Raw genomic sequence first — 24,072 nt, forward strand, 5'->3', positions numbered from 1 at the left:
AAGTGTCCATATTTTGCCTGTTATTTGTATATCTCGTGTGTTCACCTTTATCAAGGAATAAATTATATTTTATCATATCTAAGTCTCGTCCAGTTCAACCCAGTTATATATATTTGGTGTAAATTACAACCTGTCATAAGTTACCGTGACACCCATGCAGCAAGGAGGGACTAGTCTTTCGCCTACTGAGAGGCAACAGAGAAGACGGGCGGGGTTGTGTCTCTATTGCGGCCACAACGGACACTTGGTGATAAACTGTCCGGTGAAACCGGGAAATGCCACAGCCCGCTCTTCTACTTGGAACCATAGCCTGCAGCAATCTGAGAGGAACCGGAGGTGCTGTGGAATCCCTCAATCCGGACGCGGAGTACAGAGACTTTCATCCACTAACCACCGTCTGTTTCCCCTAGCTGCCCCTTTTTTCTATCCCCCCAGAAGCATTAGATGCTCCTTGGTTTTAATTTTTAATTCATTATATATGTACCTGTTCACTAGTGTATGCTAGTTTGTTTAAATAAAATTTATTACCCCTGTGCTTAGTGTCCTATTAGTGCCTCGCTATCTGGACCTAGCCCCTAGGGGTTTTTCCATCACCTTTTGGAGCCTCCAAGATACCATTATCAGTGTGTACTCACACTGGCCCGTGTGAGTATTTTGATTTATTGATATACCTTCCCCCCACCATCCCTCTGTCTTTGTCCTGTAAGGGACCTTTGAACTGTAGACCTGTGAACTACACAGGTGCTTGCAAGATACCAGTATGAGTCACCACTCACATTAGGCCATGTGAGTGAATAATAATCATCTTATACCGATACATCTGATGACACTGTCTCATTGCCCCCCTTCAAATTGATATTTGTATGCGTATGTGTCTAACTACCTTCTCACCTATGTTTACACCCATATGAGAGGAGAACCAATGTGAGGATTCGTCCAACGACAAACATCAAGATCACAGCAAGAAGAAGGGACAGAAAGAGAAGACCATAACGAAACAGGAAGGATCATCCAGAAGGAAGACAAGACTGCAAAAGAAACCTTGATGGGATACAACTTACACAAGGCCGTGTAAGTTTTCCTTTTATTGATTTACTTTGCATACATGTTACATCCATAGACTCGGTTCACCCACCTAAGTCTTAATCCACCTCTTAGGAGCACAAACCTCCTTCTGAGGACACTCACTCCAAGGGTGTCAGGACGCCACTGAACATCATAGGGAGATAACACAACCATACTCCACCATTCCTTACGCTGTGCTCCCCCATCCCTTCACACATTCCACACAGCCCAGTGAGAGTTAGTAGGATCACGCTGGGCACCGCAACCTTTCCCCCTCCTCAACCCTCCACTAGGATTTTCCTACCCATCTCCATATCCAGTAAGACCTTCACAGTTAATACACGGGCCTTTCTGGATTCAGGGTCAGGGGGAAACTTCGTCGATCAGGAGTTCGCGATCAAGAATAGGATACCCTTGGTACACAAAGATCGACCGGTAGGCCTTGAAGCCATCGACGGATGACCCTTGTAGCCCGCGTTCATTTCCCTTCAAACTACACCCATCAGGATCTCGAACGGAGACTTCCACTCCGAGATCATAACACTGGACGTTATCCACACCCCCTCCGTGGACATTATTCTGGGACTTCCGTGGCTCCAGATCCACAATCCGGTCGTCGACTGGACAGAGGCCACGCCTTTACAATGGAGTTCCTATTGCTTAGACCATTGTATGTCTGACCCTAAGACAGTGGCAGGCATGGAGGTCACGGATCCTGACAAGATACAACTGCCAGTGGTATATGAAGACTTCCGCGACGTATTCGACAAACACCAGGCGGAGGAACTTCCGCCACATCATGCATACGATTGTCCGATCGATCTTCTACCCGGCGCCATTCCCCCGAGCGGAGGATCATATCCATTGTCTATACCTGAGACCCAGGCTATGAGACAATATATCCAGGAGAATCTCCAGAGGGGGTTCATTCAAAAATGCTCATCACCTGCAGGGGCAGGCTTCTTCTTTGTCAAGAAGAAGGACGGAACCCTCAGACCCTGCATAGACTATCGCGGTCTCAATAAACTCACCATAAAAAATCGCTACCCACTTCCGTTGATAGCTGAATTGTTTGACAAACTTCAAGGAGCTAGGATTTTCACAAAATTGGATCTCAGAGATGCCTATAATCTGGTCAGAATCAGACAAGGAGACGAATGGATGGGCACTATGAGTACCGGGTCCTGCCGTTTGGTCTATGTAACGCCCCTGCTGTCTTCCAAGACTTTGTCAATGACATCTTCAGAGACCTTCTGGACCGTCATGTGATAGTATACCTGGACGATATTCTAATTTTTTCCAGATTCACGCTTGAACATACGGCTCACGTCATGCAAGTCTTACAGCGCTTAAGGGAGAACCACTTGTTCGCCAAGCTCGAGAAATGTCATTTCCACCAAAGATCTACTTCCTTTCTCGGCTATATTATGTCTGATACCGGCCTCGCTATGGACCCTACCAAGGTCAAAGCCGTACTCGAGTAGCCCTGTCCTCTGTCCCTCAAGGCTATCCAAAGGTTTCTTGGCTTCGCCAACTATTACCGGAGGTTCATTCAGGGATTCTCATCGGTAGTAGCACCCATCACGGCGCTGACCCAGAAGGGGGCGGATCCTACGAATTGGTCTAATGAGGCTCTCCAGGCCTTCGAGAGGATAAAGAAGGCATTCGCTTCAGCACCCATCTTGGTACACCCAGACCCTATATTACCATTTTCTTTGGAGGTTGATGCCTCCGATGTAGGAGCAGGAGCAGGAGCTATACTCTCCCAAAGAAAGAATCCCCAAGCCCCACTCCACCCCTGTGCGTATTTCTCTAGGAAATTTTCCTCCGCCCAAAGGAATTACGATGTAGGAAACTGCAAGCTCCTCGCGATCAAGATGGCCTTAGAGGAGTGGAGACACTTACTGGAGGGTACTGAGAAGCCAGTCACGATAATAACAGACCATAAAAATTTGTTATATATTGAGGGAGCACGTCGACTTGGTTCTCGGCAGGCAAGATGGTCCTTATTTTTTACACGGTTTAACTTCGTTATCTCTTATATTCCAGGGTCTAAGAACTTAAAAGCCGACGCTTTGTCCCGGCAATTCCTGGTAGAGGATAACAAGGTGGAATAGCCGGAGACCATTCTCCCATCCACTTGCATTGTGGCAGCTAATTCTTTCAGTGCATTGTCTGAGATTACCAGGGCCCAGACCAACATCCCAGCAGGACTCAAGGTTCTGGAGGACCGTTTGTTCACTCCCCTTCGATACCAAAGGAGCGTCATGGAATGGGGACATTCGTCCAAGACAGCTGGTCATCCTGGCACCAAAAGAACAACCGAGCTTATAGAACGCACCTTCTGGTGGCCCAACATGCGGAGAGACATACAGGGTTTCGTAGCTACATGCACCACATGTGCATGGAACAAAACTCCACGCAACAAGCCTGCAGGTCGCCTTCAACCTTTACCCATCCCGCATGGACACATATATCTATGGACTTTATCGTTGAGTTGCCCAAGTCTAGAGGTATGGATACCATCCTTGTAGTGGTGGACAGGTTTTCGAAACAGGCACACTTCATCCCGATTAAGGGTCTACCCACCGTCCCCATGTTGTCCGACATTTTCATTAGGGAGATCTTCAGGTTCCATGGGACCCCCCAGGTCATATTATCCGACAGAGGATCCCAATTCATCTCCCGGTTCTGGAGGGATTTTTGTAAGAGTCTGGACGTCACACTGCACTTTTCATCAGGCTACCACCCTCGGACCAATGGGCAAACTGAACGCACTAATCAGTCACTGGAGCAATTTGTAAGGTGTTTTATTGCTGATACACAAGACGACTGGGCAGAACTCCTCCCTTGGGCAGAATTCTCCCATAATAATCTCCGGAACAAATCATCTCAACAGTCACCATTCCTGGTCAATTAAGGAGAGCCCCAGAGAGTGGTGGTCCACACAGAGTCACACCGGAGGAGGCGGGTGAGCCTGAAGCTAACAACTTTCTCTCCTTGATCACAATGATTGTGATATATGCTTAAACCACTTGTTTTTATTGTAAGTGTTCATTTTTTAACCCCATAAAGTCGAGTTTTTTATTGTACTGGTCTGCACTATGGTTATCTTTTCTTTTGCCTACACATTGCTGCTGAGCTGAGAGTTGGAGACTCCACATCCCTGGTTAAGAAATCCTTCCAGCAGAGACTATTGTGTGTCAAAACCGCTTGATTTTGACTTACATCTTGTAAGTAGGCAACACATATGAGCCAAGTTTTGAACATAGGATTTATACACTAGTTTTAAATACTGTTTGCACTTAGATTGTTTTTGTTTTTTGTTCTATTTCCCTTCATGCTCCCCCTGGATTACAACTGGAGAGTGACGATTTGTGGGACTAGTGGAACCAGTCCCCACCAGCTGGGTCTGAGCAGGGGGTTTGAACTTATTAATATTGCTTGCACGTTGTTTTATCACGTCACTATTGTCTATTAATCAATTGATTACACTTATATTTCACTGTATCAACACAAGTGTACACTAATAGAGTTAGCGCCGTTTTCTTCACCTTCACTTAGCACTGGTCAATTAAGGCTTCCATCCTTCTGCGCTCCCTTCTCTTATCCCAAAGTCTGGAGTTCCGGCCGCAGAGGACAGGATCCTACACTTGCAAGACTTGTGGCAGAAGATTCAACTGAACCTATGGCACGCTGGTAAACTACAGAAGAGACAAGCGGATCATCACCGCAGAGAGGTCCCAGTATATTCCGTAGTTCAAAGAGTCTGGTTATCCACAAAAAATATTAGTTTAAAGGTAACCTCACCCAAACTGGCACCGCGCTTTATCGGACCATTCCTTATCACGGAAAGGATCAACCCAGTAGCCTACCGGCTAGAACTGCCAAAAGATATGAAGATTCCCTCCGTCTTCCACTCCTCCCTTCTGAAACCCTGTCTACAAGACTCACTCTCCAGAAGACAACAAATCCCTCCGCAACCCATACTGGTGGAGGGCCAACAGGAATATGAGGTGCAGACCATTCTCAACTCCAGAATGTCCAGAGGAGGATTGCAGTATCTCGTACACTGGAAGGGCTTTGGCCCGGAGGAGAGAGAGTGGATTCCTCATCGACAGGTACATGCAAACCGTCCAAGACAGGTACATGCAAGACCGGAGGTCTCCCCTCAAGGGGGGGATACTGTAAGCGCTGCCGCCGGATTCCACCCAGCTGACACGTCACACGGCAGAGCGACTTACACGCTCTGAGGGTAGCCGTCGGCGTCTCACACAGGGAGGAATCTCGGCCACGCACCCGCTTCGTCAGCGCTCCGCGCCGCGCATCACATACGCGCGCGGGTCGCCCAGCACCCAATCAAGGGAGAACCCAGGAATGCCTCACCTGAACGCTGTTCCAGATCATTACCTTCCTGGTGCTATTGGAGGATCAGATCACACCCCTACACGGTAATTGGATCTTTCTCCCATATATATCTACTCCTGTCTTTCCTTCCCTGCTGAGCATAAACTTCTGTTTATGCATTGTGCTCACTGCTGCTGTTTCGTTGTTCCTTGTACCCTACTTGCCTTTGACCTGTCTGTTCTCTCCTGTCCTGACCTTTGTCTGTTCTACGGATTCCCACGCTCTCCAAAGCTTGACCCCGGCTTCGTCCCTTGACCATTCTACCTTCGCAAACCCTGGACCTTGGCTAACGGATGTCTACCATTCTCCACTCTCCAACACTGAACCACGGCAAGTACCCTGACTACCCTGACCTCTCCAACCCTACTACGCTATACGACTTGGACTATGCATTCCAGACCGGACTGCGTGGTTGTGGGTCGGTGTCTGTCCATCCCCACCTCAGCCCCACGGTCTTAGTCCTGTTTGTGGTGAGCGCAGCGTGACACGCAGGAGCTTTACACTTTAGACCCCAGCTAGCTCAGCTGGAATTGCAACCGGCACCCCCCTGCGGAGAGGTAAGTATCTCCAGAAGCATGGGGTCCCTTGAGCTAAAATGAATGGGGTTCAAAAAATTGTTAAAAAAAACAAAGTGCTTGGATCGCTCCCTTAAACCACTGCGTTAGTGTGGTTGTGGCATTGGTTTTGTTACCAGTGATAACTTTTTCAAAAGTGTTTAACACCCTTCCCCCCCACCCCCAAACGCATATAGGGACCATGTGGGGAAATCTACATATGCAGAGCTCTTTTACATTGGGGCTGCGTGCGCGATCGCAACTGCGCATGCGCAAGTCTGCAATGGCCGCTGCGAGCTCTGTCTGCACATGCACCGACTCGGGATGTCCCTGTGCTACGGAGTGCCAACTCTGCAATCTCGTTAATGGCCGCCGCAACCCTGCTGCGCATGCGCGAGCTCCCGCGAATGCATGAACACTTTAAAGATGGCGGCGCCTGGCTGTAGATGCCGCCAGGAGCTCCCGGCGACCCGCTCGCCCCTGCAGCTTCTCGGCACAGTGCAGGGGTCCCCGCGCTAAACAGAGGTAAGGAGGGCCATGGGGGAATCCTGCTACAAGTGTGTAAAATAATCATTGGAGTATACTGTATGTTGACTGTTAGTATATCTGAAAAGGATTGGGATTGAGCTGTGATATTTATAAATAGAACATTATTGGTTCAATACACTAACAATATGAAAATCAATATATTTTGATAACTTTTGGAAAAGTGATCTCTGTTGAGATGTTCTTAGTGGCATTTTATTAGCATTACTGTATGTGGATAAACCATAATAGGCTTGCAAAAACAAAAACAAATGTGCGAGTGCAGTTATTGTATACTTTGCAATGTAAAAGGTTTTTATTATACACACACACAAATCTTAACCGATTCCCACTGTTAAGGAAATCATATCTTTATTAGTAGATCCTGCACCATTACACCGGACTGTAAATTACATATGGACTGTAAAAATATGGAAACATATAATGTCACATAGATAACGGGTTTTTGATTATCTACAAATGAGGGTTTCCTTTCAGCAATTTCCATTGCTACTCAAACCGCCCTCCCCCCCTAGCAACTAGATTATAGTTCTTCCCGCCCACAGCGACCATCCGGATCCTGTTAGTCTGCCTGGAACACGTGAGCGCGCAGGAAGGGGCAGTTCCTTGGCCGTGTGAGCGCGCTTTCGTAACATCGTCGCCAAGAGCGTCACAGTTTTGTTTGTTTGTTTTCCTTAGCCGTAGAGCGGAATTGCTTTACGGCACCGGTTGGTGGTAACAACGACAGAGGAAGAGCAGGCGGCAGGTAAGAGCGGAGGGAGACCGGGGAGAGGGAGGGCTGGTGCAGCGTCAGTGCAGACGGGGGTGTTAGAGAAACAAACAAACTGTATATCTCGGATACACAAGCTGTGGGGACAGCGTGATTAACGGGTGTAACCATATGAACACACCTGGTATGTTCTTGAGCATGTGTATGTATATCTGTGTGTTATCCATCCAAGTGACCAATAGTTGTGTGTGTGTGTGTGTGTGTGTGTGTGTGTGTGTGTGTGTGTGTGTGTGTGTGTGTGTGTGTGTGTGTGTGTGTGTGTGTGTGTGTGTGTTAAAATAAATATGGTGTTATCATCCGTATACAAAGATGGGAATTTATGAAGTTGGCACCTTTTGAGTCAGTTTTAGGCTAGCTCATAAGTGCCAAAGATCGATACAGAAAAATAACTAAATGCTGCAAAAATGTATAGAACCCAGTATCAAATGTATATGTTTGTATATCTTTACAAAAGAATCAGAATGAAAATCCCTGTCCCAGAGAGCTTACAATCTAAGGTCTGTATTATAGTGCCGGTTTAGCGCACGCACAGCCAGGGACACTCCAGCAGCCCTAGCGATTGGTGGTTATCCCTGCAGGAGATGTTAAAGGTGTCGCTGGCATCACAAAGCTGGTTCGTCCTCATTGGCTGAACCGCTTCACGTGATGCTGACAGGCGGCTGCACTTGAAAGACATTTATTGGCTTTTCAATTTGTGGCCGCGCCATCACACTCTGCGTGTGCAGTAGATGCACTGTCATAGGAAGACAGGCAATTATCATTGGCACGAGCGCCTTTACCATATCACCAGCCTAAGGTATGTATTATACTAAGTGGTGGCGCACGTGGTGTGTGAATTTTGTACCTATAGGCCAAACGGTGATACGCACTGCTAGGAGGCCTGACACGGCAGCCGCTCGTAAATACAAATTTCTTTGTATTTCCCCCAAGCTGCCGCACCAACGCTGTCTGCCGCGCGCGCGTCGGCACTGATACACTGTCGTAGGAAGACAGGTATTTTTCATTGCCGTGTGCGCTGCTGCATGCACGCCAGCGCTTAATATAATACCAGCTTATGTGTTTGTTGGCAGACTTGCAGAGACAGCTGGTGAGGGAATAAGTGCAGTAGAGTAGAGAGGTTATGTTTGGTCACAACGGTTGGTAGTAACCGTGGGTGTGGGACAGTAGCCATGAGTCAAGACTATTGAAATGCTTCATTTAAGAGGTGAATTTTAAGGTGGGGAGAGAAGGTGGTTGATGTGTACGGAGTGTAAGTTAGTTCCACAGTTAAGGGGCAGTGATGGAAAATGGAGATCCTTAAAGGAGAACTTTGTTAGTGATCTGAAACTTGGTGGGAAGCCAGGGGAGGGATTTAAGGAGATGAGCAGAGGCTGTGTTTGGGAGCAAGTGAAATTATTCTAGCAGCAACATTTTGGATAGATACTGTAGCAAGATAGAAAGTTGTGATGCAGGGAGGTTTGTTTGCAGTATGTTATAATAATCCAGACCGGAGACAATAAGGGCATGCATTGGCGTTTTTAAGCTGTAGCTTGACAAAGGAAAGGGTGGATCTTGGAAATGTTATGGAGGAAGAAGCAACTCATTTTAGCCATGTTATGAAGAGGCGTCAAATATTACACTTGGGAAACGTGCTTTGGCAACAGGCTAGATGGTATTTTATTGTGATGTGAAAAGGGGCTATTAGGCCAGGTTTGGGGGAAATATGAGTTCAGTTTAAGGCGGCCATTCACAAGGTTATAGCTAGGAGGAAATCTGAGACTGGATTGCAGATGAGGGTTGGAGTGGATAGATATATCTACATAGAGATGGTACTTGAGGCCAAAAGAGTTGAGGTCACCAAGTGCTGGTGTGTAGAGGACAGATACGTCAACAGACAGATCAACAAACATGGGACGAAGTCATGTTGGAAACAAAGACTGAAAATGTGCGATGGGAGAGGTAGGATGAGAACCAGGATAGAACTTTGTTGCGAATATCAAGAGTTTAGAATATGAAGAGTGATCAACAGAATCAAAGGCAGCAGAGAGATCGAGTAGGGGAAAACGATCAAAGGATCTTGCTTCATGTAGATCATTGGCTACTTTAGTGCAGGGGTGCGCAAACTGGGGGGCGGGAGATTTTTGTAGGGGGGCATGGTGGGTGCAGAGGCCCCGCGCTCTTCCCCACGGCATTTTAATTAAATGCCGGGGGATCGCGTGAGGCCTCTGCAACCTATTACTTACCGAGATTCAGATGGCTGCTGACATGTCACCATGGCAACGCGACGTCAAATGAGGCCGCGGGGTCATGTGGTGTCATTTGACACCCGTCACCATGGTAACACGGCATCAAATGACGACGCGGGTGACGTCACATGACCCCGCTGCGTCATTTGCCGCTGGGAACGGAGGTAAGAGGGCCGCAAGCCCTGGGGGCAGCAGGCAGGGGGCGGCACAGCTGCAAAAGTTTGCGCCCCCCTGCTTTAGTGAGCACAGTCGGAGTGAGCTATACGAAACCCAAATTGTAAAGAGTTCACGAGAGCATGGGGATTAAGAAAGTTGATCATACAGGAGAACACGAGACATTCTAGCAGTTTGGAGGCGATACAGGGAGGTATTTAGTAAAGCACGTAGGGTGTAATGTGTTTTTGAGAATAGGTGTGACCACAGCATGCTTAAAGGAGGGGTACGTTTCAGAGGCCAGAGGAATTGAAGATATGGGTAAGATTGGGGACTAAAAGAGGAGCAAAAGATCTGATTATAGTGTGATATTTAGATAGAGAAGGCATGTGGTAGAGAGAGGAGAAAATCCGCTTAGGCTACAGCCCCAGTGCCTGCGCTGCACACGCGCCTGCAGCCGAATTCCCCGGTCTGTAGAGAGCTGAAGGGGGGTGTGACGAGTGCGGCCGTGACGTCACCCGGCAGGTTCGCCCTCATTGGCTGAACCGTCGGGGTTCATGGCCTAGCGCTCCGTCGCTAGTTCCCCATACAATTTTCTTGCAGACAGGAAAAACTCACCGCGCGGCGGGCCCGGCCCCATGGAGGGGCGGCTCTTGTCCCTGCAGCGTCCACCAAAGCAGGCGCTGCAGTATCCAGCGGGGGGACCTGGCCTTAGAAACTTTCAACTCTAACTCTTCCCTGGCCCTTGATATAAATCTTGCTCAAATGATTTCCTGGTCCTTGAGGGAATATACAGTGAGGTTGACAGACCAGACGGATGTTTTGTTTGATTCAAACACACCTTTTAATGTGCACCCTGTCATCTTCAATAACCCAACATTTAGTCTTGATTTTCCTGGACTCTACTGGGCTCAACAATTGTTGTCAGAAATTGTGTTAATCTTACAAGATATCAGTGGCCAGAAGATCATGCATGTTTTATGTCTTTGTTGCAGTAGCTAATGAAAATATACAGCACAGCTTTCCCCTCTAGTTGGTATCACTTACTAGATTAAATACAGACATCGTTTTTCTTTTTCATCTTCTGGTTCCTTTATAAAACGAACAATTAGACATGTAAATAGTTTATTTTCAAGTTACCAATAAGGCACTTTGCGGCATAACTCTCACTTAATACAGCCCTGCAAAAAGCCAGGTGCCCATGGTGCGTACATTTCACTAAGCGACTGGTCCTTGTAGAGCCCGATGGGAGTGGGCCACAGTTTGTTTTCAGTGTGCTAAGAATCTTATTTTCAAAGCTGCTTAATAGGTATTGTATAGTGGATAACTGGTTTTAAAAGGACACGTAGCACATTAATTATTGGGTAATGTGAGGCATGTTCTATATAACTTGCTGTGATGACCTTGAACTAACCTGCTAGTGTCTTCCATACTGATCAATGTCTATCTTTTAGGTGCATCATTATATTCAGTGACTTACTCTGACCATGGACGCAGAGCAAAGTATGGAGGGGCAAACACAGGTACTAAGAGAATTTACTAGAGTAAATTGAACAGACAAGGAGAACAGTTTCTCTAGAGCTTTGCTGACTAGTGTTTTATTTTACAGGTTTCGGAAAATCCTCATTCTGAATATGGTCTCACAGAAAATGTTGAGGTACCAAACCATTAGCTGTCTTGAAGCACTGATTCCCGTAGCATCTGAGTGATGTGGAATGCTCAGTTTCGCTTCGACTATATACTTGACTTGTAGAGTTTGTTTAGAGTCTGCTGGCTTGCCATGTAAGACTGCGCATGGTAGAATTTAGCATCGTAGCATTGGATAGCAATATATAACATAGAAAGTAGTGTCTGTTTTGTGTTAGACTAGCCCTAACACTAGGTTATGACTAAGACCGCAGGAAAAACAAAATGTAGCTCTCGTGTTATTTATTTATTTTTTTCCAATTTCATAAACTACATTTCCTCTCTTATTTTTGGTTTGTCTTGTGTAGCTATGAATTAAGCTGTTTGAACTTGGACTTCCAGCTTTGGAAAAAGTAGATACGCTTGATTAGACTGTTACTAAATATAAAATCGTGTGTGATTTGTTTTAAGTTCCCTTAAATTGTGATTTCCAAGGTTGGGTTGTGCTGAAGCTTGTTAAAATGTTCAACAGATACATAATTATTGCAAAAATCAATTGTTTTTTGCGCCAAAGAATTCTGAACATGGGTTTTGTAAATTGTGAAGAGCAGCCCTTTTACGTTTTACAGGTAAGTGGTGAGATTAGATGACCAAGATTTAACTTTTTATTTATTCCATCTGTAACATTTCTGCAGTTTACAATCTAGTGCTTTCTTCCCAAGGAGTTGAATTATAAAAATAAATATATCGAAGGTAAGTTGGCTAGATGCAGGTTAGCAGAAATTATTTGATACTTTTCAACCAGTGGCTGACACTGATTCCAATACATTTTACTAACTATCTTTTTGAAGGTGGTGTATTGTTATGGAAACAAGCTCCTCTAATTAATTACATCTTCTGCTGAATGTCCTGTCATTCCCCAGAGATTTAAACAGCTTGGATTGTTTTCCACAGCAAGGTGGCTCAAGTTTCCTATCCTCTCTGCAACTTTATACCCCAAATGCGTAATGCACTTTTTTTTGTGCTGCTTCTGCGAACAAAGAAAAGGAATGGAAGTATGTTTGATCGAATATGAAATGTGAAGGGGTGTGCACACATTCTCATTGAAACTTCTAATCTTTGTCTCTACCTGTTAAAATATAACATACATCTGTGAAAGAACATCAAAACAAAATAATTGATTCTGTGCCTATAGGGTGGTTGCACCATCAGCCAATCTTAATGTCTGTTTGAATGTTTGTCAACAACCTTGGCTCTATGGTCCATATTTTTGGGAACGGGAAGAAAAACGCTGAAGGAAGAAACAGAACGGAATGAGTCGGGAAGGGAGGTTTATAATAGAATATGTATTGTGATATAACAAGGAGGAACAAATGCTACACAACTGTAGAAGTCATATAATGTGGTTAAAATTCAGAGAGATCAACCACTTTGTTAAAATCCCATTCTCTTTAACTGGAGTGGCTATGGAAACAATACATTGGGTCTAGAATCAATCAGTGCTACCTTGGGCAAGTTATTATTTTCTCCATTCCTTCTATAGTAGAAATAAGGTTCTATGCTGCTTCTGACAGATTTTTGTTTACAAAGTTAATTATTATTTTTAAATGATTTGACTGACAAGCATGTGTTTCATTGTGACAAAATGTAACATTGTAATTGTTCATTTACCTGATTTGCTATTGTCTAATTTCAGACACTTTAAACACAATAAGATTTAAGTTATTGATAAAATAGACAAACATTCTGTTTGCTAATTGTAGTACTGCATTTCTTCTCAGAGAATAGTAGAAAATGAGAAGGCAAACACAGAAAAAGTATCCAAGCAGAAGGTTGATCTGCAGTCCTTGCCTACACGAGCATATCTTGATCAAACTGTGGTTCCAATCCTATTACAAGGACTTTCTGTCCTTGCAAAGGAAAGGTAAGGGCTTCACTCTTAAATGAGAACAGAATAAAGAAAGTTATTTTTTGTTCTGCGTATTTCATTTTTTGAATAATGTCCAAGTTCCATATCTGGATAAAGGAAGTTTTTGTTTCAAATGATTACAAGCTACAACTTTGATATTTCAAAGTATATAGTTTTCTTGAGGCACTAGTCACCCAGATGTAACCATTTAAACACATCACTGGCATATATTAATTTTGTTTCTTGGTGAGACTTCATATTTTATCAAATGCTGCAGAAGTCTTAATTTTTTATTTATTTTTTATTACGGAAGCTGTTATATCAACTAAATGAAGGACCACATTTAACACAAGTATTTAATGACTCATATAAAGGTATACAGAGGCACTCCTAATTCCAATATGAGTACAAGAAAAAAAGGAGACCATCTTAGTGCAAGCTATCCCATCAATGCCCCTATGAGGCCTATAGTTGTATAATGTAGAGAAGATGAAGGTATGCAACCAGTTATGCAAAAATGCTATAGTTTACTCCACACCTGTAGGCAGAACTATGCCATAGGTTTTTGCATAACAAATAAGTACACACCTCCCTTTGTGAAGTATGCAACAGGTAAAAGGATTGGCCTTACATTTATGACAAACAAAGAACAATTCCTGCGCTCCTACCAATTGGGCTAAAATATACTAGTGACATTTTTACATTTAGAACCTAAGTCTGTAACAAAGCAGTCATTTGGTTGCATCTTTTGGTCAAAACATGATTCAAGCCTGCCAACCCCGTCAAGGTAAACTCTGTTTAGCAGGTACCTACGTTGAATATATGCAATTTGGACAATAAGAAATTGCATATATTCAGTGTAGGTGCCTGCTAAATGGAGTTTACCTTGATGAGGTTGGCAGGCTTGAATTATGTTTTGGTCAAAAGATGCAACCAAATGACTGCTTTGTTACACATACTTAATTTCTAAATGGAAAATGTCACAAGTATATTTTAGCCCAGGGGCGTGCGCAACCCCCCCCCCCCCCCCCTGCCTGCTCTCCACTGTTGTGCGCCCCCCTCCTTACCTCGTGCAGTGTCAAATGACGTCGCAGGGTCATGTCACGTGACCCACGGCACCATTTGACGTCACGTTACCAAGGCAACCGCGGCATCATTTGTTTCCATGGTCATGTGTCCTGAAGTGGCTGAATCCCGGTAAGTAGAGGTTGCAGAGGGTCCCCTGGCATTTAAATCTGACCTCTGCAACCGCCCTCACCCCCCCACCCCAAAAAAAATCTTGCGCACCGCTGTTTTAGCCCAATTGTTAGGAGTGCAGCAATTGTTCTTTGCTTTCCATAGTTTCTAGCATAACTACTTGTGTGCCTCCATCTTTCGCTACATTAAGTATCTAGACACTTCTTGAAACAGACATACTACATTCCCCCTCTTAAATTATTATTATTATTTTTTAATGTTATATAATCTCATCATGTGAAAATGTATAATTCTACATTCTTACTTAATATGGCAATCATTGGGGGTCCTGTTATAAATCTGGAAAAATCCTGATTGTATGACAAACATAATGGCTGCTTCAGTCAGAGTAACTCAGCAGCTACAGTGTATCCTTATATTACCATGGCAACATTATCTATTGTTGGTTTCCAGCTCAAATTGCTTATTAATATAAGGAATACATTATCACAAACAGGAAAGTGTTGCAATGGTCTTGCATTGCTTGAGAGGTGGGCTAATAAAACATGCATTAGAAATCAAATGATGCTTTAAAACTCATTTCAATGGCATTAAGAGTTGAGCTTTGAGTGTTGTAGTTCAGCTCTGGCCGATCTTCAGATTTTAAATAAGGTAAAAATAATTTTACTTGATTTTGGGCCACTTTCTGCTGTAAAGGTACAATCCCACTTAACTGGACAGAAACGTTTGTTAAGAATCGAACAGTCTAATTGGCTTTCCTAAAGACACCAAAATGTGAAGATACTAATGGGTTTGCTGCTTTTTATTTTTGGGGAAATTAATTAGAAGTTCAATTTGTTTGGCGGCCTCGTCAATTTAAATAAGGACCGGGTGAGACAAGGATATGCAAAACAGTCAAATTTGAGGGCTGATTCTGGCTGTATATGCACTTGCTGATCACACCACACACAAGGGAGCAGCCAGATGAAATCCCACCCTCCCACATCTCCTCTTGTTTGTTTGCAAACTTTAAAAAAATGATTTAAAAATATAGGTGCGATTTGGGTAAAAAGGGCATTAAGTATGCAGATGTAAAGCCTAAATACATGATGAATAGCTTTCTATTACTAATACTGTACTACTTTCTTTACATTGAGTTGTGTGAATTCATCTCATGAAGTGCTTTTCAGTTGGGCTTATGATTACATTCAAAACCAAACAAAATAGGAATAAAACACTATATTGTTGTTTTCCCCAGCACAAAGATTAGGTTAATTTTGCAAAAAGCGTCAAAAGAATTTGAATGCCATGGGAAATTATTGCGTTTTAGAAACCATTTAAATAATTGTACTTTATTTTTTTTAAAGATGTCAGTTGCCTAAATTTCAACCTATTTAAGGTGCCACTGCCATTAGTTCACTTTGGCCCTTTTTGTGCCCCCCTTAAATTCAAGAAAAAAAAAACAGGGACTTGAATTTGCCAGAGCTTTAGATCAGGGGAGAGCAAACTTTTTGAGCTGCGTTCCCCTGCCTGCTCCCCCTCGCTTTCACTACCCCCTCGCTTTGTTTGGCGGCATCAAATGACGCTGCGGGGTCACGTGGCGTAACGTCACGTGACCCCGTTGCAATGGAGACGGTCGTGTGAAGTCACACCGCATGACACCGCAGCGTCATTTGATGCAGTGTTGCAACACGTCTTACCAGCTCTGCAGAATCCCGGTAAGTGAGTTGCAGAGGCCTCACACAATCCCCCAGCATTTAAATGTCTCTGGGAAGAGCGCGGGGCTTCTGCAACTGCCTGCGCTCCTCACTTTGCGCACCGTTGCTTTAGATAACCTACATGCCTGTGTCGGTAGTTCTGACATTTTTAAAGCAAACTTGGTTTTGAAGTTGTTTTAATTCATTTTGTAGTTCAGATTACATATGGTTTAATACAATTTTTATTTTTCTGCAGACCTCCAAATCCAATAGAATTCCTGGCAGCTTATCTGTTAAAGAACAAGACACAGTTTGAGGACCGAAACTAGCTTCATCACAGAATGTACATACTTGGTTTGCTACAGTTTATAAGAAAAAAAAACAATTACCATTATTTGCTAAAAGGAACTGTATCATGAAGATATATCAAAGTTTCATGTTTTAGTTTCTGCAAAACTCGAGTTTTCCACTGTTCTACTTTGATTTTATTTAAGTTTTACATTGTACTTTCCAAGTTCTCTAGGCTCTACAGTATATCAAGTGACCTTAAAAAAATAATAAAAATGTTTGAATATGTAAAAATGGTGCATATTTGACAAGAAACCATGCTTTGTTTCTGAAATGGAGAGAACAAAGGACCAAATGGGATGCAAGCCTTTTTTCCTACATAGTTTTCATCTTTCTTCAAAATGATGGATTGGGTTTTAGGTCTGTATAATAATTTTCTGTGGTGCATGCAGGGGATCAATTGGTAGTATAATATAGCAATACTAAAGCATATATAGCCCATTCAGGGCCGCCAACAGAAATCGTTGGACCCAGGACAAAGGTTTTAAGCAGGGCCCCCCCCGTGTCGGTGTATTGCGAGTCGCCCCCCTCTATGCATGTATTTCTTTCCCTTTCGTCTCACCCCCTCTCACTCTCCCGCCTCGCATGTATTTCTCTCCCCTGTGTCTTACTCCCTCTTTTCCTCACTCACCCCCTCTCCCTTTGTCACGTCAATTACCCCACGCTCACTCATTCCCTCCCCCTCACACAATTCCCCCCCACAAGATATATACCAAAATACTTCCCACCCCCAAATACTTACAAAAAAAAATCCCCGTCCCCCAAATATATACAACCACCCCCACAAATGCATAAAAAAACACCTACCCAATACATATAAAAAATACATATAACGCCCCCATACATACATACTCATATACGTGTGTGTGTGTGTATATCTATCCACACACCATATTTAAAACAAAACCCTCCCCAATACATATAAAAAAAATACCCCCAAGCTCACCCAAATATCCAATACATAAACAAATACAGACTTTCCTTGGGTCAGGTCAGGCCCGGTGTATGTGGGGGTCCGCTAGCTGGGGGGGCCTGGCAGATTTCCCCCGACCGATTTCCCCCGACCTCTGGCCAGGTCCTGCGGCCGGGTCCTACTGGCAGTTGCGGCTGGGCCCCGGCTCTCAATAAGAGCCTTTTCCTTTCTCTCGGACGTCAGCGCGCTGGAAGTAAGCTTGACCCAGCTTCCGGTGTGCCGTGCACTGACGTCAAAGAGCCTCGTCACGGGCCAGCAGTGGAAGCTCGGTGGTGTGGGGCAGAGAAAGGAAGAGGCTTATATGCAGTAGGGCCGAGGTCGGGGGAAATTTGCAGCGCCGGCCAGCGGGCCCGGGACACCAACCCTGGCAGACCCCCCCCCCTCCATTTTTGTGGCCCTGAGCCCATTAGGCTAAGGCCCCGGTAACTCCACTGCAACGCGCGCCCGCGAGATTGGCGGCGCGTGCAGCCGATTCCCTGGTCTGCAGGAAGGGAGACCGGCAGGGGAGTGACGGGGGCACGGCCATGACGTCACCCAGCAGGTTCGCCCTCATCGGCTGAACCGCCGGGGGGCGTGCCGTATCGCTCGTCGCGAGTCCTGCTCTCAATTCTATTGAGAGCAGGAGCAACTCTCGCCCCAGCGCTGCAGCCCCCCCTCGCAGCGGGCCCGGCGCCATTGAGGGGAGGGCTCTCGTCCGTGCGGCAGACGCTGTAGTAGGCAGCGGGGTAAAGGCCTTACTATCCCAGATCTATGGCACGAGTGAAAGGAAGCATGTCGAGTAGAACATGGGCGCATTGAGATCTCTAAAAATGTTCTTGTGTATTGATTTTTTACTACTTGTGAATATTCATTTTTAGCACTATTTAAATAAAAAAAAAAAAATATATATATATATATATATATATATATATATATATATATATATATATATATATATATATATATATATATATATATATATATATATATATATATATTTCAAGGCCCACACTTTGTCCTAGTTAATATGGGGAAGGAGGTGTGGAGAAATAATTTTGGAATGTATGTAGTCTCAATGGAGGAGAACTTATCATCCAAGTTTTAGTTTAGCTAGTAAGGGTAAGGGGGGAGGGAGGAGCTTTACCTGTGCATGGTCTTATTGAACATGGTGACATCGGACAGAAGGGAGTATCCAGAAAAAATCCAACCCATTCTAAATCTAAGCTTAAGATTTACAAACGGACCTTAAAGCTGCAGTTCAAGCAATATCCTGCATGTGTTTTTTTTAATAAATCAGTTCTGTAGTAAGAAAAAATACTTTTAGCATTTTCTGTTTTAAAAAAAACAACTTTGAAAGACCAATTTTCTTGTATTCTATCTTTAAAAGCATGCTTTTTGCTATAGCAACCATTTACCTTCCCCATATTTAAAGATGTCGCCAAACTTTGCCGATCAATAGACGGAGAACGAATTGACCAGCAGCTATGCAATTTTTTTTTTTTTTTAGCTAAGTAGAGATTGCCCACATGAAACTATTGAAGTACAAAAAAAAAAAAACAGGAGCTTGAACGGCAGCTTTAATTTAAAAAAAAAAAAAAAAAAAAAAACTATTTAAAAAATACTAATGGGCGTAAGAATGAGTAAATAAAAAGTGTAAGGAGAAAATATCACTGCTATATCTGCACTCCAGACCCCACAGTGGCTATAAAAAAAATTGTCAGTGTAACAATTCTAAAGTTTTCTAACCCAATTTTAATCTTGTCTATAACTGTTACATAGGCCCATAATCACATTACCACTGTTCATTTAATACAACCATGTATTATCAGAACTCTGTGCCCAGGGCATACTTGAAAACGAGAGATAAACATTGTAAAACATTTTTTATAAATATCCCCTGTTAGTGCAGACTTAGTAGTGCATTTTTTTTTCACCTTACTATTTCACTCTACCTGTTTTGCAATCTGTTTTTAAATCTGTAGGCTGAGCAAGGATGTCTTTTAGATGAGTAAATCGCCCAGATTTATTAAACTGTTTGATTTCATACCTGCCGATATCTGTGTAACTCAGTGTGAATGATTCAGATGATGATCAGGGAAATACAAAACTACAGGCCCTTAGAGAGGTCAGTCTGAACTAGGATCACCAAGAGTGGGGGACAGGGATGGCCGACAGGTCCTGCCGACTCTGTCCCTCAGGTCGTGGTTTCTTCCTCCTGTGTGCGGTACGAGACAGAACTGCAGCATGCCACTGTCCCCCTGCACAACAAGTTTGGCCCGCTGCTCCCCTGCTGTTGAATAATTTTAGGCTCTGTTCATCTCGCTGGGCCTGCAAAACCATTATCAGATTGTTGATCTGGGGTTAGTTGGCTGGTATAACGTTAACATCTAGAGCGATATTGAGACTGGCAGTCTCAGAGTAGTGCTTCACAACCTACAGCAACATCTTCACCGATTTATAATCAAAGTAGATATGCCCATCTTTATGATATGAAAGGGAACTTGATTATTTTCATTCCTGGTGCTTTAGTGAGTATAAATAGTCTGAGAAACAGTGCCCCTTTAATGAGAAACAAATGTTCAACCGGATAAATCACGTTGAAATCCAATAGGGGTAGTAACACTGTAAACGATTAAAGGGAAGGAGGATAAATGAGCGGTGGGTAAATATACTGGATCCCAGATAAGCGGACCCTTCCCAATACAATCACTCCTGATTCAAATATTTGTATAGCCCCTTCCGTTTGCAGACAGGTAAAGATGAGAATTGATAAAAGTCAGTACTCACAGCACCAAATCACGGACGAACGATCTCGTGTCCCTCCGCTTGCGTGCATCTTCAGATACAAGAAGCAGGTGAAGAGCCTGAACAACCAAGCGGAGGAGAGCACAGCTCGAAGGCAAAACGGGAGAACCAGAGTGAAGTGCCGATGAAAAGGTAGATTTTATTCGTGTCACAGGAGACCAGGCAGTTTACACCTTTTTACTTGGAAAATACATTGAGTAAAACGGGTAAAGTGAAATAAATTGTACATTTATTCGCATGGAAATGTATGCACACAATGAAACACAAACTACATAAGAAGAGACACTTGCTTACTAAAACTAGACTTTCCTAGCTATTTGGCACGTAAAACAAGAGTCTTTAGTTGACCGGGACTTAGCCCGAAATGCCCTGGAACCCAAATTGGCATACAATTCCGGACGCCCCAGCTCCCTTCTCTCCGGAGGACTTGAAATCAGTTAACCGGGACTTGGCTCCAAACGTCCTGGAACTAAAATCGGTTTGAAATCCCAGCCGCGACCGCTACGTTCAATTTTGAGAACTTGGTCCCAAAAAGCTGGACTTAGAAAATATTTTGCCCTGAAATTTCTGAAGTCGGTCTCTTGTTATTTCTCCAATAGCATCTTTTGGTCGTTTACAATTTGGTGCTTGACTTCTGGCGCTTAGACTCTCCCTGGATGATTGGCTGAGAGATTCTTATAGTATTTTGGAACTCCTTCACAAAATACTACAACCAATCACAGCGCGGGAACTTTCTTACCAGCCAATCAGTGATGCCAGTCTTCTGAAGCCGGGCAAGCGGGGATTCTGAATCAGTCAAGGGCATGTGCAAGTTTGCCACTTGCTATTCAAAAGCCTCCCGCTGGGTTAGTCTCCTCCAAGTCTGGTGGGGCAAATGGTAGTCCGGAGGACTTCCATTCATCCCAGGACATGGGTACTTTAGCCTACCGCTCCTGCCCAAATGTTCTTCACACCTCTGGCATCCTTTGTGGCTTTCATGTCCGATGTCTGACTAGACTCCCTAGCACCAAGTTGGTAGCCCAGTGGCTCAATCATAACATTGGTTCTGAAAGTCCCAGTTCATAATACGGGGCACAACAGTACATGCTATATTAAACTAATGTTAATAAAAAATACTGTTACATGTATGGGTATGAGGAATAGAATAAAAAGTTGCACTTTATTTTCTATTAGCCTATATTCCCCACTGTCACGGGAGACCAGCACTTTTAACACATTAATACCCGGATCCTTTGATTGAGTAAAGCGAAGAGATAAAATAAATTGTGATTTATTTACAGAATGAACACGCACACATTGGTTTACAATTACACTGAAAATACACTTGCTGGGACGGGGCAAACGAAAAATCTTGTTCCCAAAACAAAATCTTTGGAAATAAAGTCTCTAGGCACAATTTCCCAGGAGCGGGAGTTGTGCGCAAATAGAGCTGGAGACAGTCTTTGGGCAGTGGCGCCGCTCGCAACCGCTGTTACTCTGCCGGAGCTGCTTCCTTTGTTCTGCCGCTGTAGTATTGGATCTGGAAACCTTAGTTTTTACGAACTCTTACATCTTGTTACTTAGTGAATCTGGCTCCCGATGGGCTGCAGGGTTTCTTATACACTACCCCCTCACAACCTTATATATGGTTGTAACACCCCAGAACCTCTATACTAGTTCTGAGTGACCTGGGCATTAACCTAGGGACCCCTCATAGTAACAGGGACACTGCGCCATTTACTTTTCTGGGCTGTGCTGAAGCAGGGAACCAACCCATGAACCCCTATATAGGTTCTGGGTGATGTTGGCAGTAACAGGGTATCCCCCGTTAACCTAGGGACCCCTTAGAGTTACTGGGACACCTGGCATCCCTATGCCCCATTTATCTTTCTGGGTTGTGCTGAAGCGGGGAACCCTAGCGGCGAGTTGCACAAGCGTTTTCAAAGGGAGGTATTGCCGGACAATGTGCCTATATGTATCCGGGATTCAAGCATGATTCTCGGTTACATTTTTTGGGGTATCCAGCAACTGGACCCTGACTACCTAGACATTGTGACAACACTTTCTCCACAAAACCCCCCTTGAAACGCATACCCTAGCAATACCTGCTTGCTAGCATCCCTGGAAAAGCAAAAACACATAAAATCTTTATTGTCCCACAATTACAGTTTATGCATTTAACAACATTCGGCTTAAGAGCTGACTGTTCTTGAACCCTTATTACGGATTAGGGGTAACCAAACGGGCTTAAACCTTTATTTGAGAGCCTGGTCACCCCCTACCATCACAATTAGTTACAGGGAATCATCCACAGCACAGGCGTAAGGGGATAGTCCTCTTACGCGTTTCACGCTGCTAAGCGCTTTATCAAAGAGTGACTATCCTTAAAACAGAATGCCTATAAAAGTGCTCGGGGGAATGCCCTCCCCACATTGGCTGTGGGAACCCAACCCAATGAGAACCACCGAAGGCAAAAGCCAAAGTGATTACAATGTTCAAGGAGACTGCGAACAGAAAGGGGGAAGGAATCACTTCCCAAACACACCAAAGATACAAAAAGTGAATAAGAAAATACATAATAAACAACATAACCATTACTTGTTAAAAACTCATACAGTTAAATAAATATAAAAATAAAACATAATAATAAAAACAAAAGACCTATATCAAACACCAAATGTTGCTAGATGTAACTTGTCTGGTAACATATATACAAAACATATCTAAAAGATTATATATGGCATGATAGTATAACCAATATCCTAAATCTATTAAATCTATTTGTAAAGTAGTACTCTGTATGAAATAATCAAGTAGTCTATATCCATGGTCATATAGACATAGAAATACTAGAACTAACGGGGGGGGACAAAATAAATAAAAAATATATATATTTTGATAAACAATAAATAAATTATGAACATATACCATATAATGGGGGGGGGGGGGGAACGAAGTCACAATAATTAGAAAACAACCATAATAATCATAAATATAATACCTAAATATAAAGATTTAACAGACTGGGAGCTTCATCATTTTTTGTGAGACTTTTTTTGCGATACTTTACTTGTGACTTACTTATCTATTCCTATTCTTAAAAATGTATATGTATACTTTGTAATAAATAAATATATATATATATATATATATATATATATATATATAATCAAAAAATAAATAGATGATACCGTTCTGTGGCTAACGAAATGCTTTTATTTGTGCGAGCTTTCGAGATACACTGATCTCTTCCGGCGATGTTACAATGAATGAAGCAAGCAAAAGCTATACTATAAACAATGTCTATTGGAATGTTATATGCCAGGACCCAAGATGCAAAACCTGCGCAATTCTCTACACAGCGGACACAATACAAATACCACACAGGAAGCGGGAATACAAAATCAGAGGAAGGTTCACCTGTTCCTCCAGCAATGTCGTGTACCTCATCATGTGCATGAAATGCCAGGGGGCTGCTACTACATAGGTGAGACAGGGCAGGGGTTAAACAAGAGAATGAACCTGCACCGCCACAGCATCACACAAGGAACAAGAGACAATCCTGTTGGCGAACATTTCTCTGACTCTGGCCATAAGATGAACGATCTGAGGGTTGCCATACTCAAAGGTAATCTTAAAACACCGAAAGAGAGACGGTTGCATGAATACAAATTTATGCAACTGTTCAGGACACTTAGCAGTGGCCTAAGCAGAGATCAAAATTTTATGAGTCATTACTGACACAAGTGAACTCTCTTCCCATGAGCGCTCTAGGCCATGTCTGTACATACTGTGCTATATGTATGCATATAGCTGTCTCTCACACATACTTATACTCCTTGTTTTTCCATCCCTATACAC

The 24,072-nt window shown here is 43.6% G+C and overlaps 1 protein-coding gene across 4 annotated transcripts; it reads left to right on the forward strand.

Annotated features, from left to right (window-relative positions):
* Positions 1-7,160: 7,160 nt before the first annotated feature.
* DPY30 (dpy-30 histone methyltransferase complex regulatory subunit) lies at positions 7,161-16,709 on the forward strand. Of its 4 annotated transcripts, none has more exons than XM_075597057.1 (5): positions 7,161-7,317; positions 11,174-11,242; positions 11,329-11,376; positions 13,127-13,269; positions 16,384-16,709. In XM_075597057.1, the coding sequence occupies exons 2-5, from the start codon at positions 11,207-11,209 to the stop codon at positions 16,454-16,456; spliced, it is 300 nt and encodes a 99-aa protein (XP_075453172.1). In that variant the 5' UTR covers positions 7,161-7,317; positions 11,174-11,206; the 3' UTR covers positions 16,457-16,709. The 4 variants fall into 4 exon arrangements, with proteins under 4 accessions (XP_075453172.1, XP_075453175.1, XP_075453176.1 ...); XM_075597059.1 differs by lacking the exon at positions 7,161-7,317 and adding an exon at positions 7,342-7,465; XM_075597060.1 differs by lacking the exon at positions 11,329-11,376.
* Positions 16,710-24,072: the final 7,363 nt, after the last annotated feature.

The sequence above is a fragment of the Ascaphus truei genome, chromosome 4 (assembly GCF_040206685.1).
Source record: "Ascaphus truei isolate aAscTru1 chromosome 4, aAscTru1.hap1, whole genome shotgun sequence".
NCBI lineage: Eukaryota > Metazoa > Chordata > Amphibia > Anura > Ascaphidae > Ascaphus > Ascaphus truei.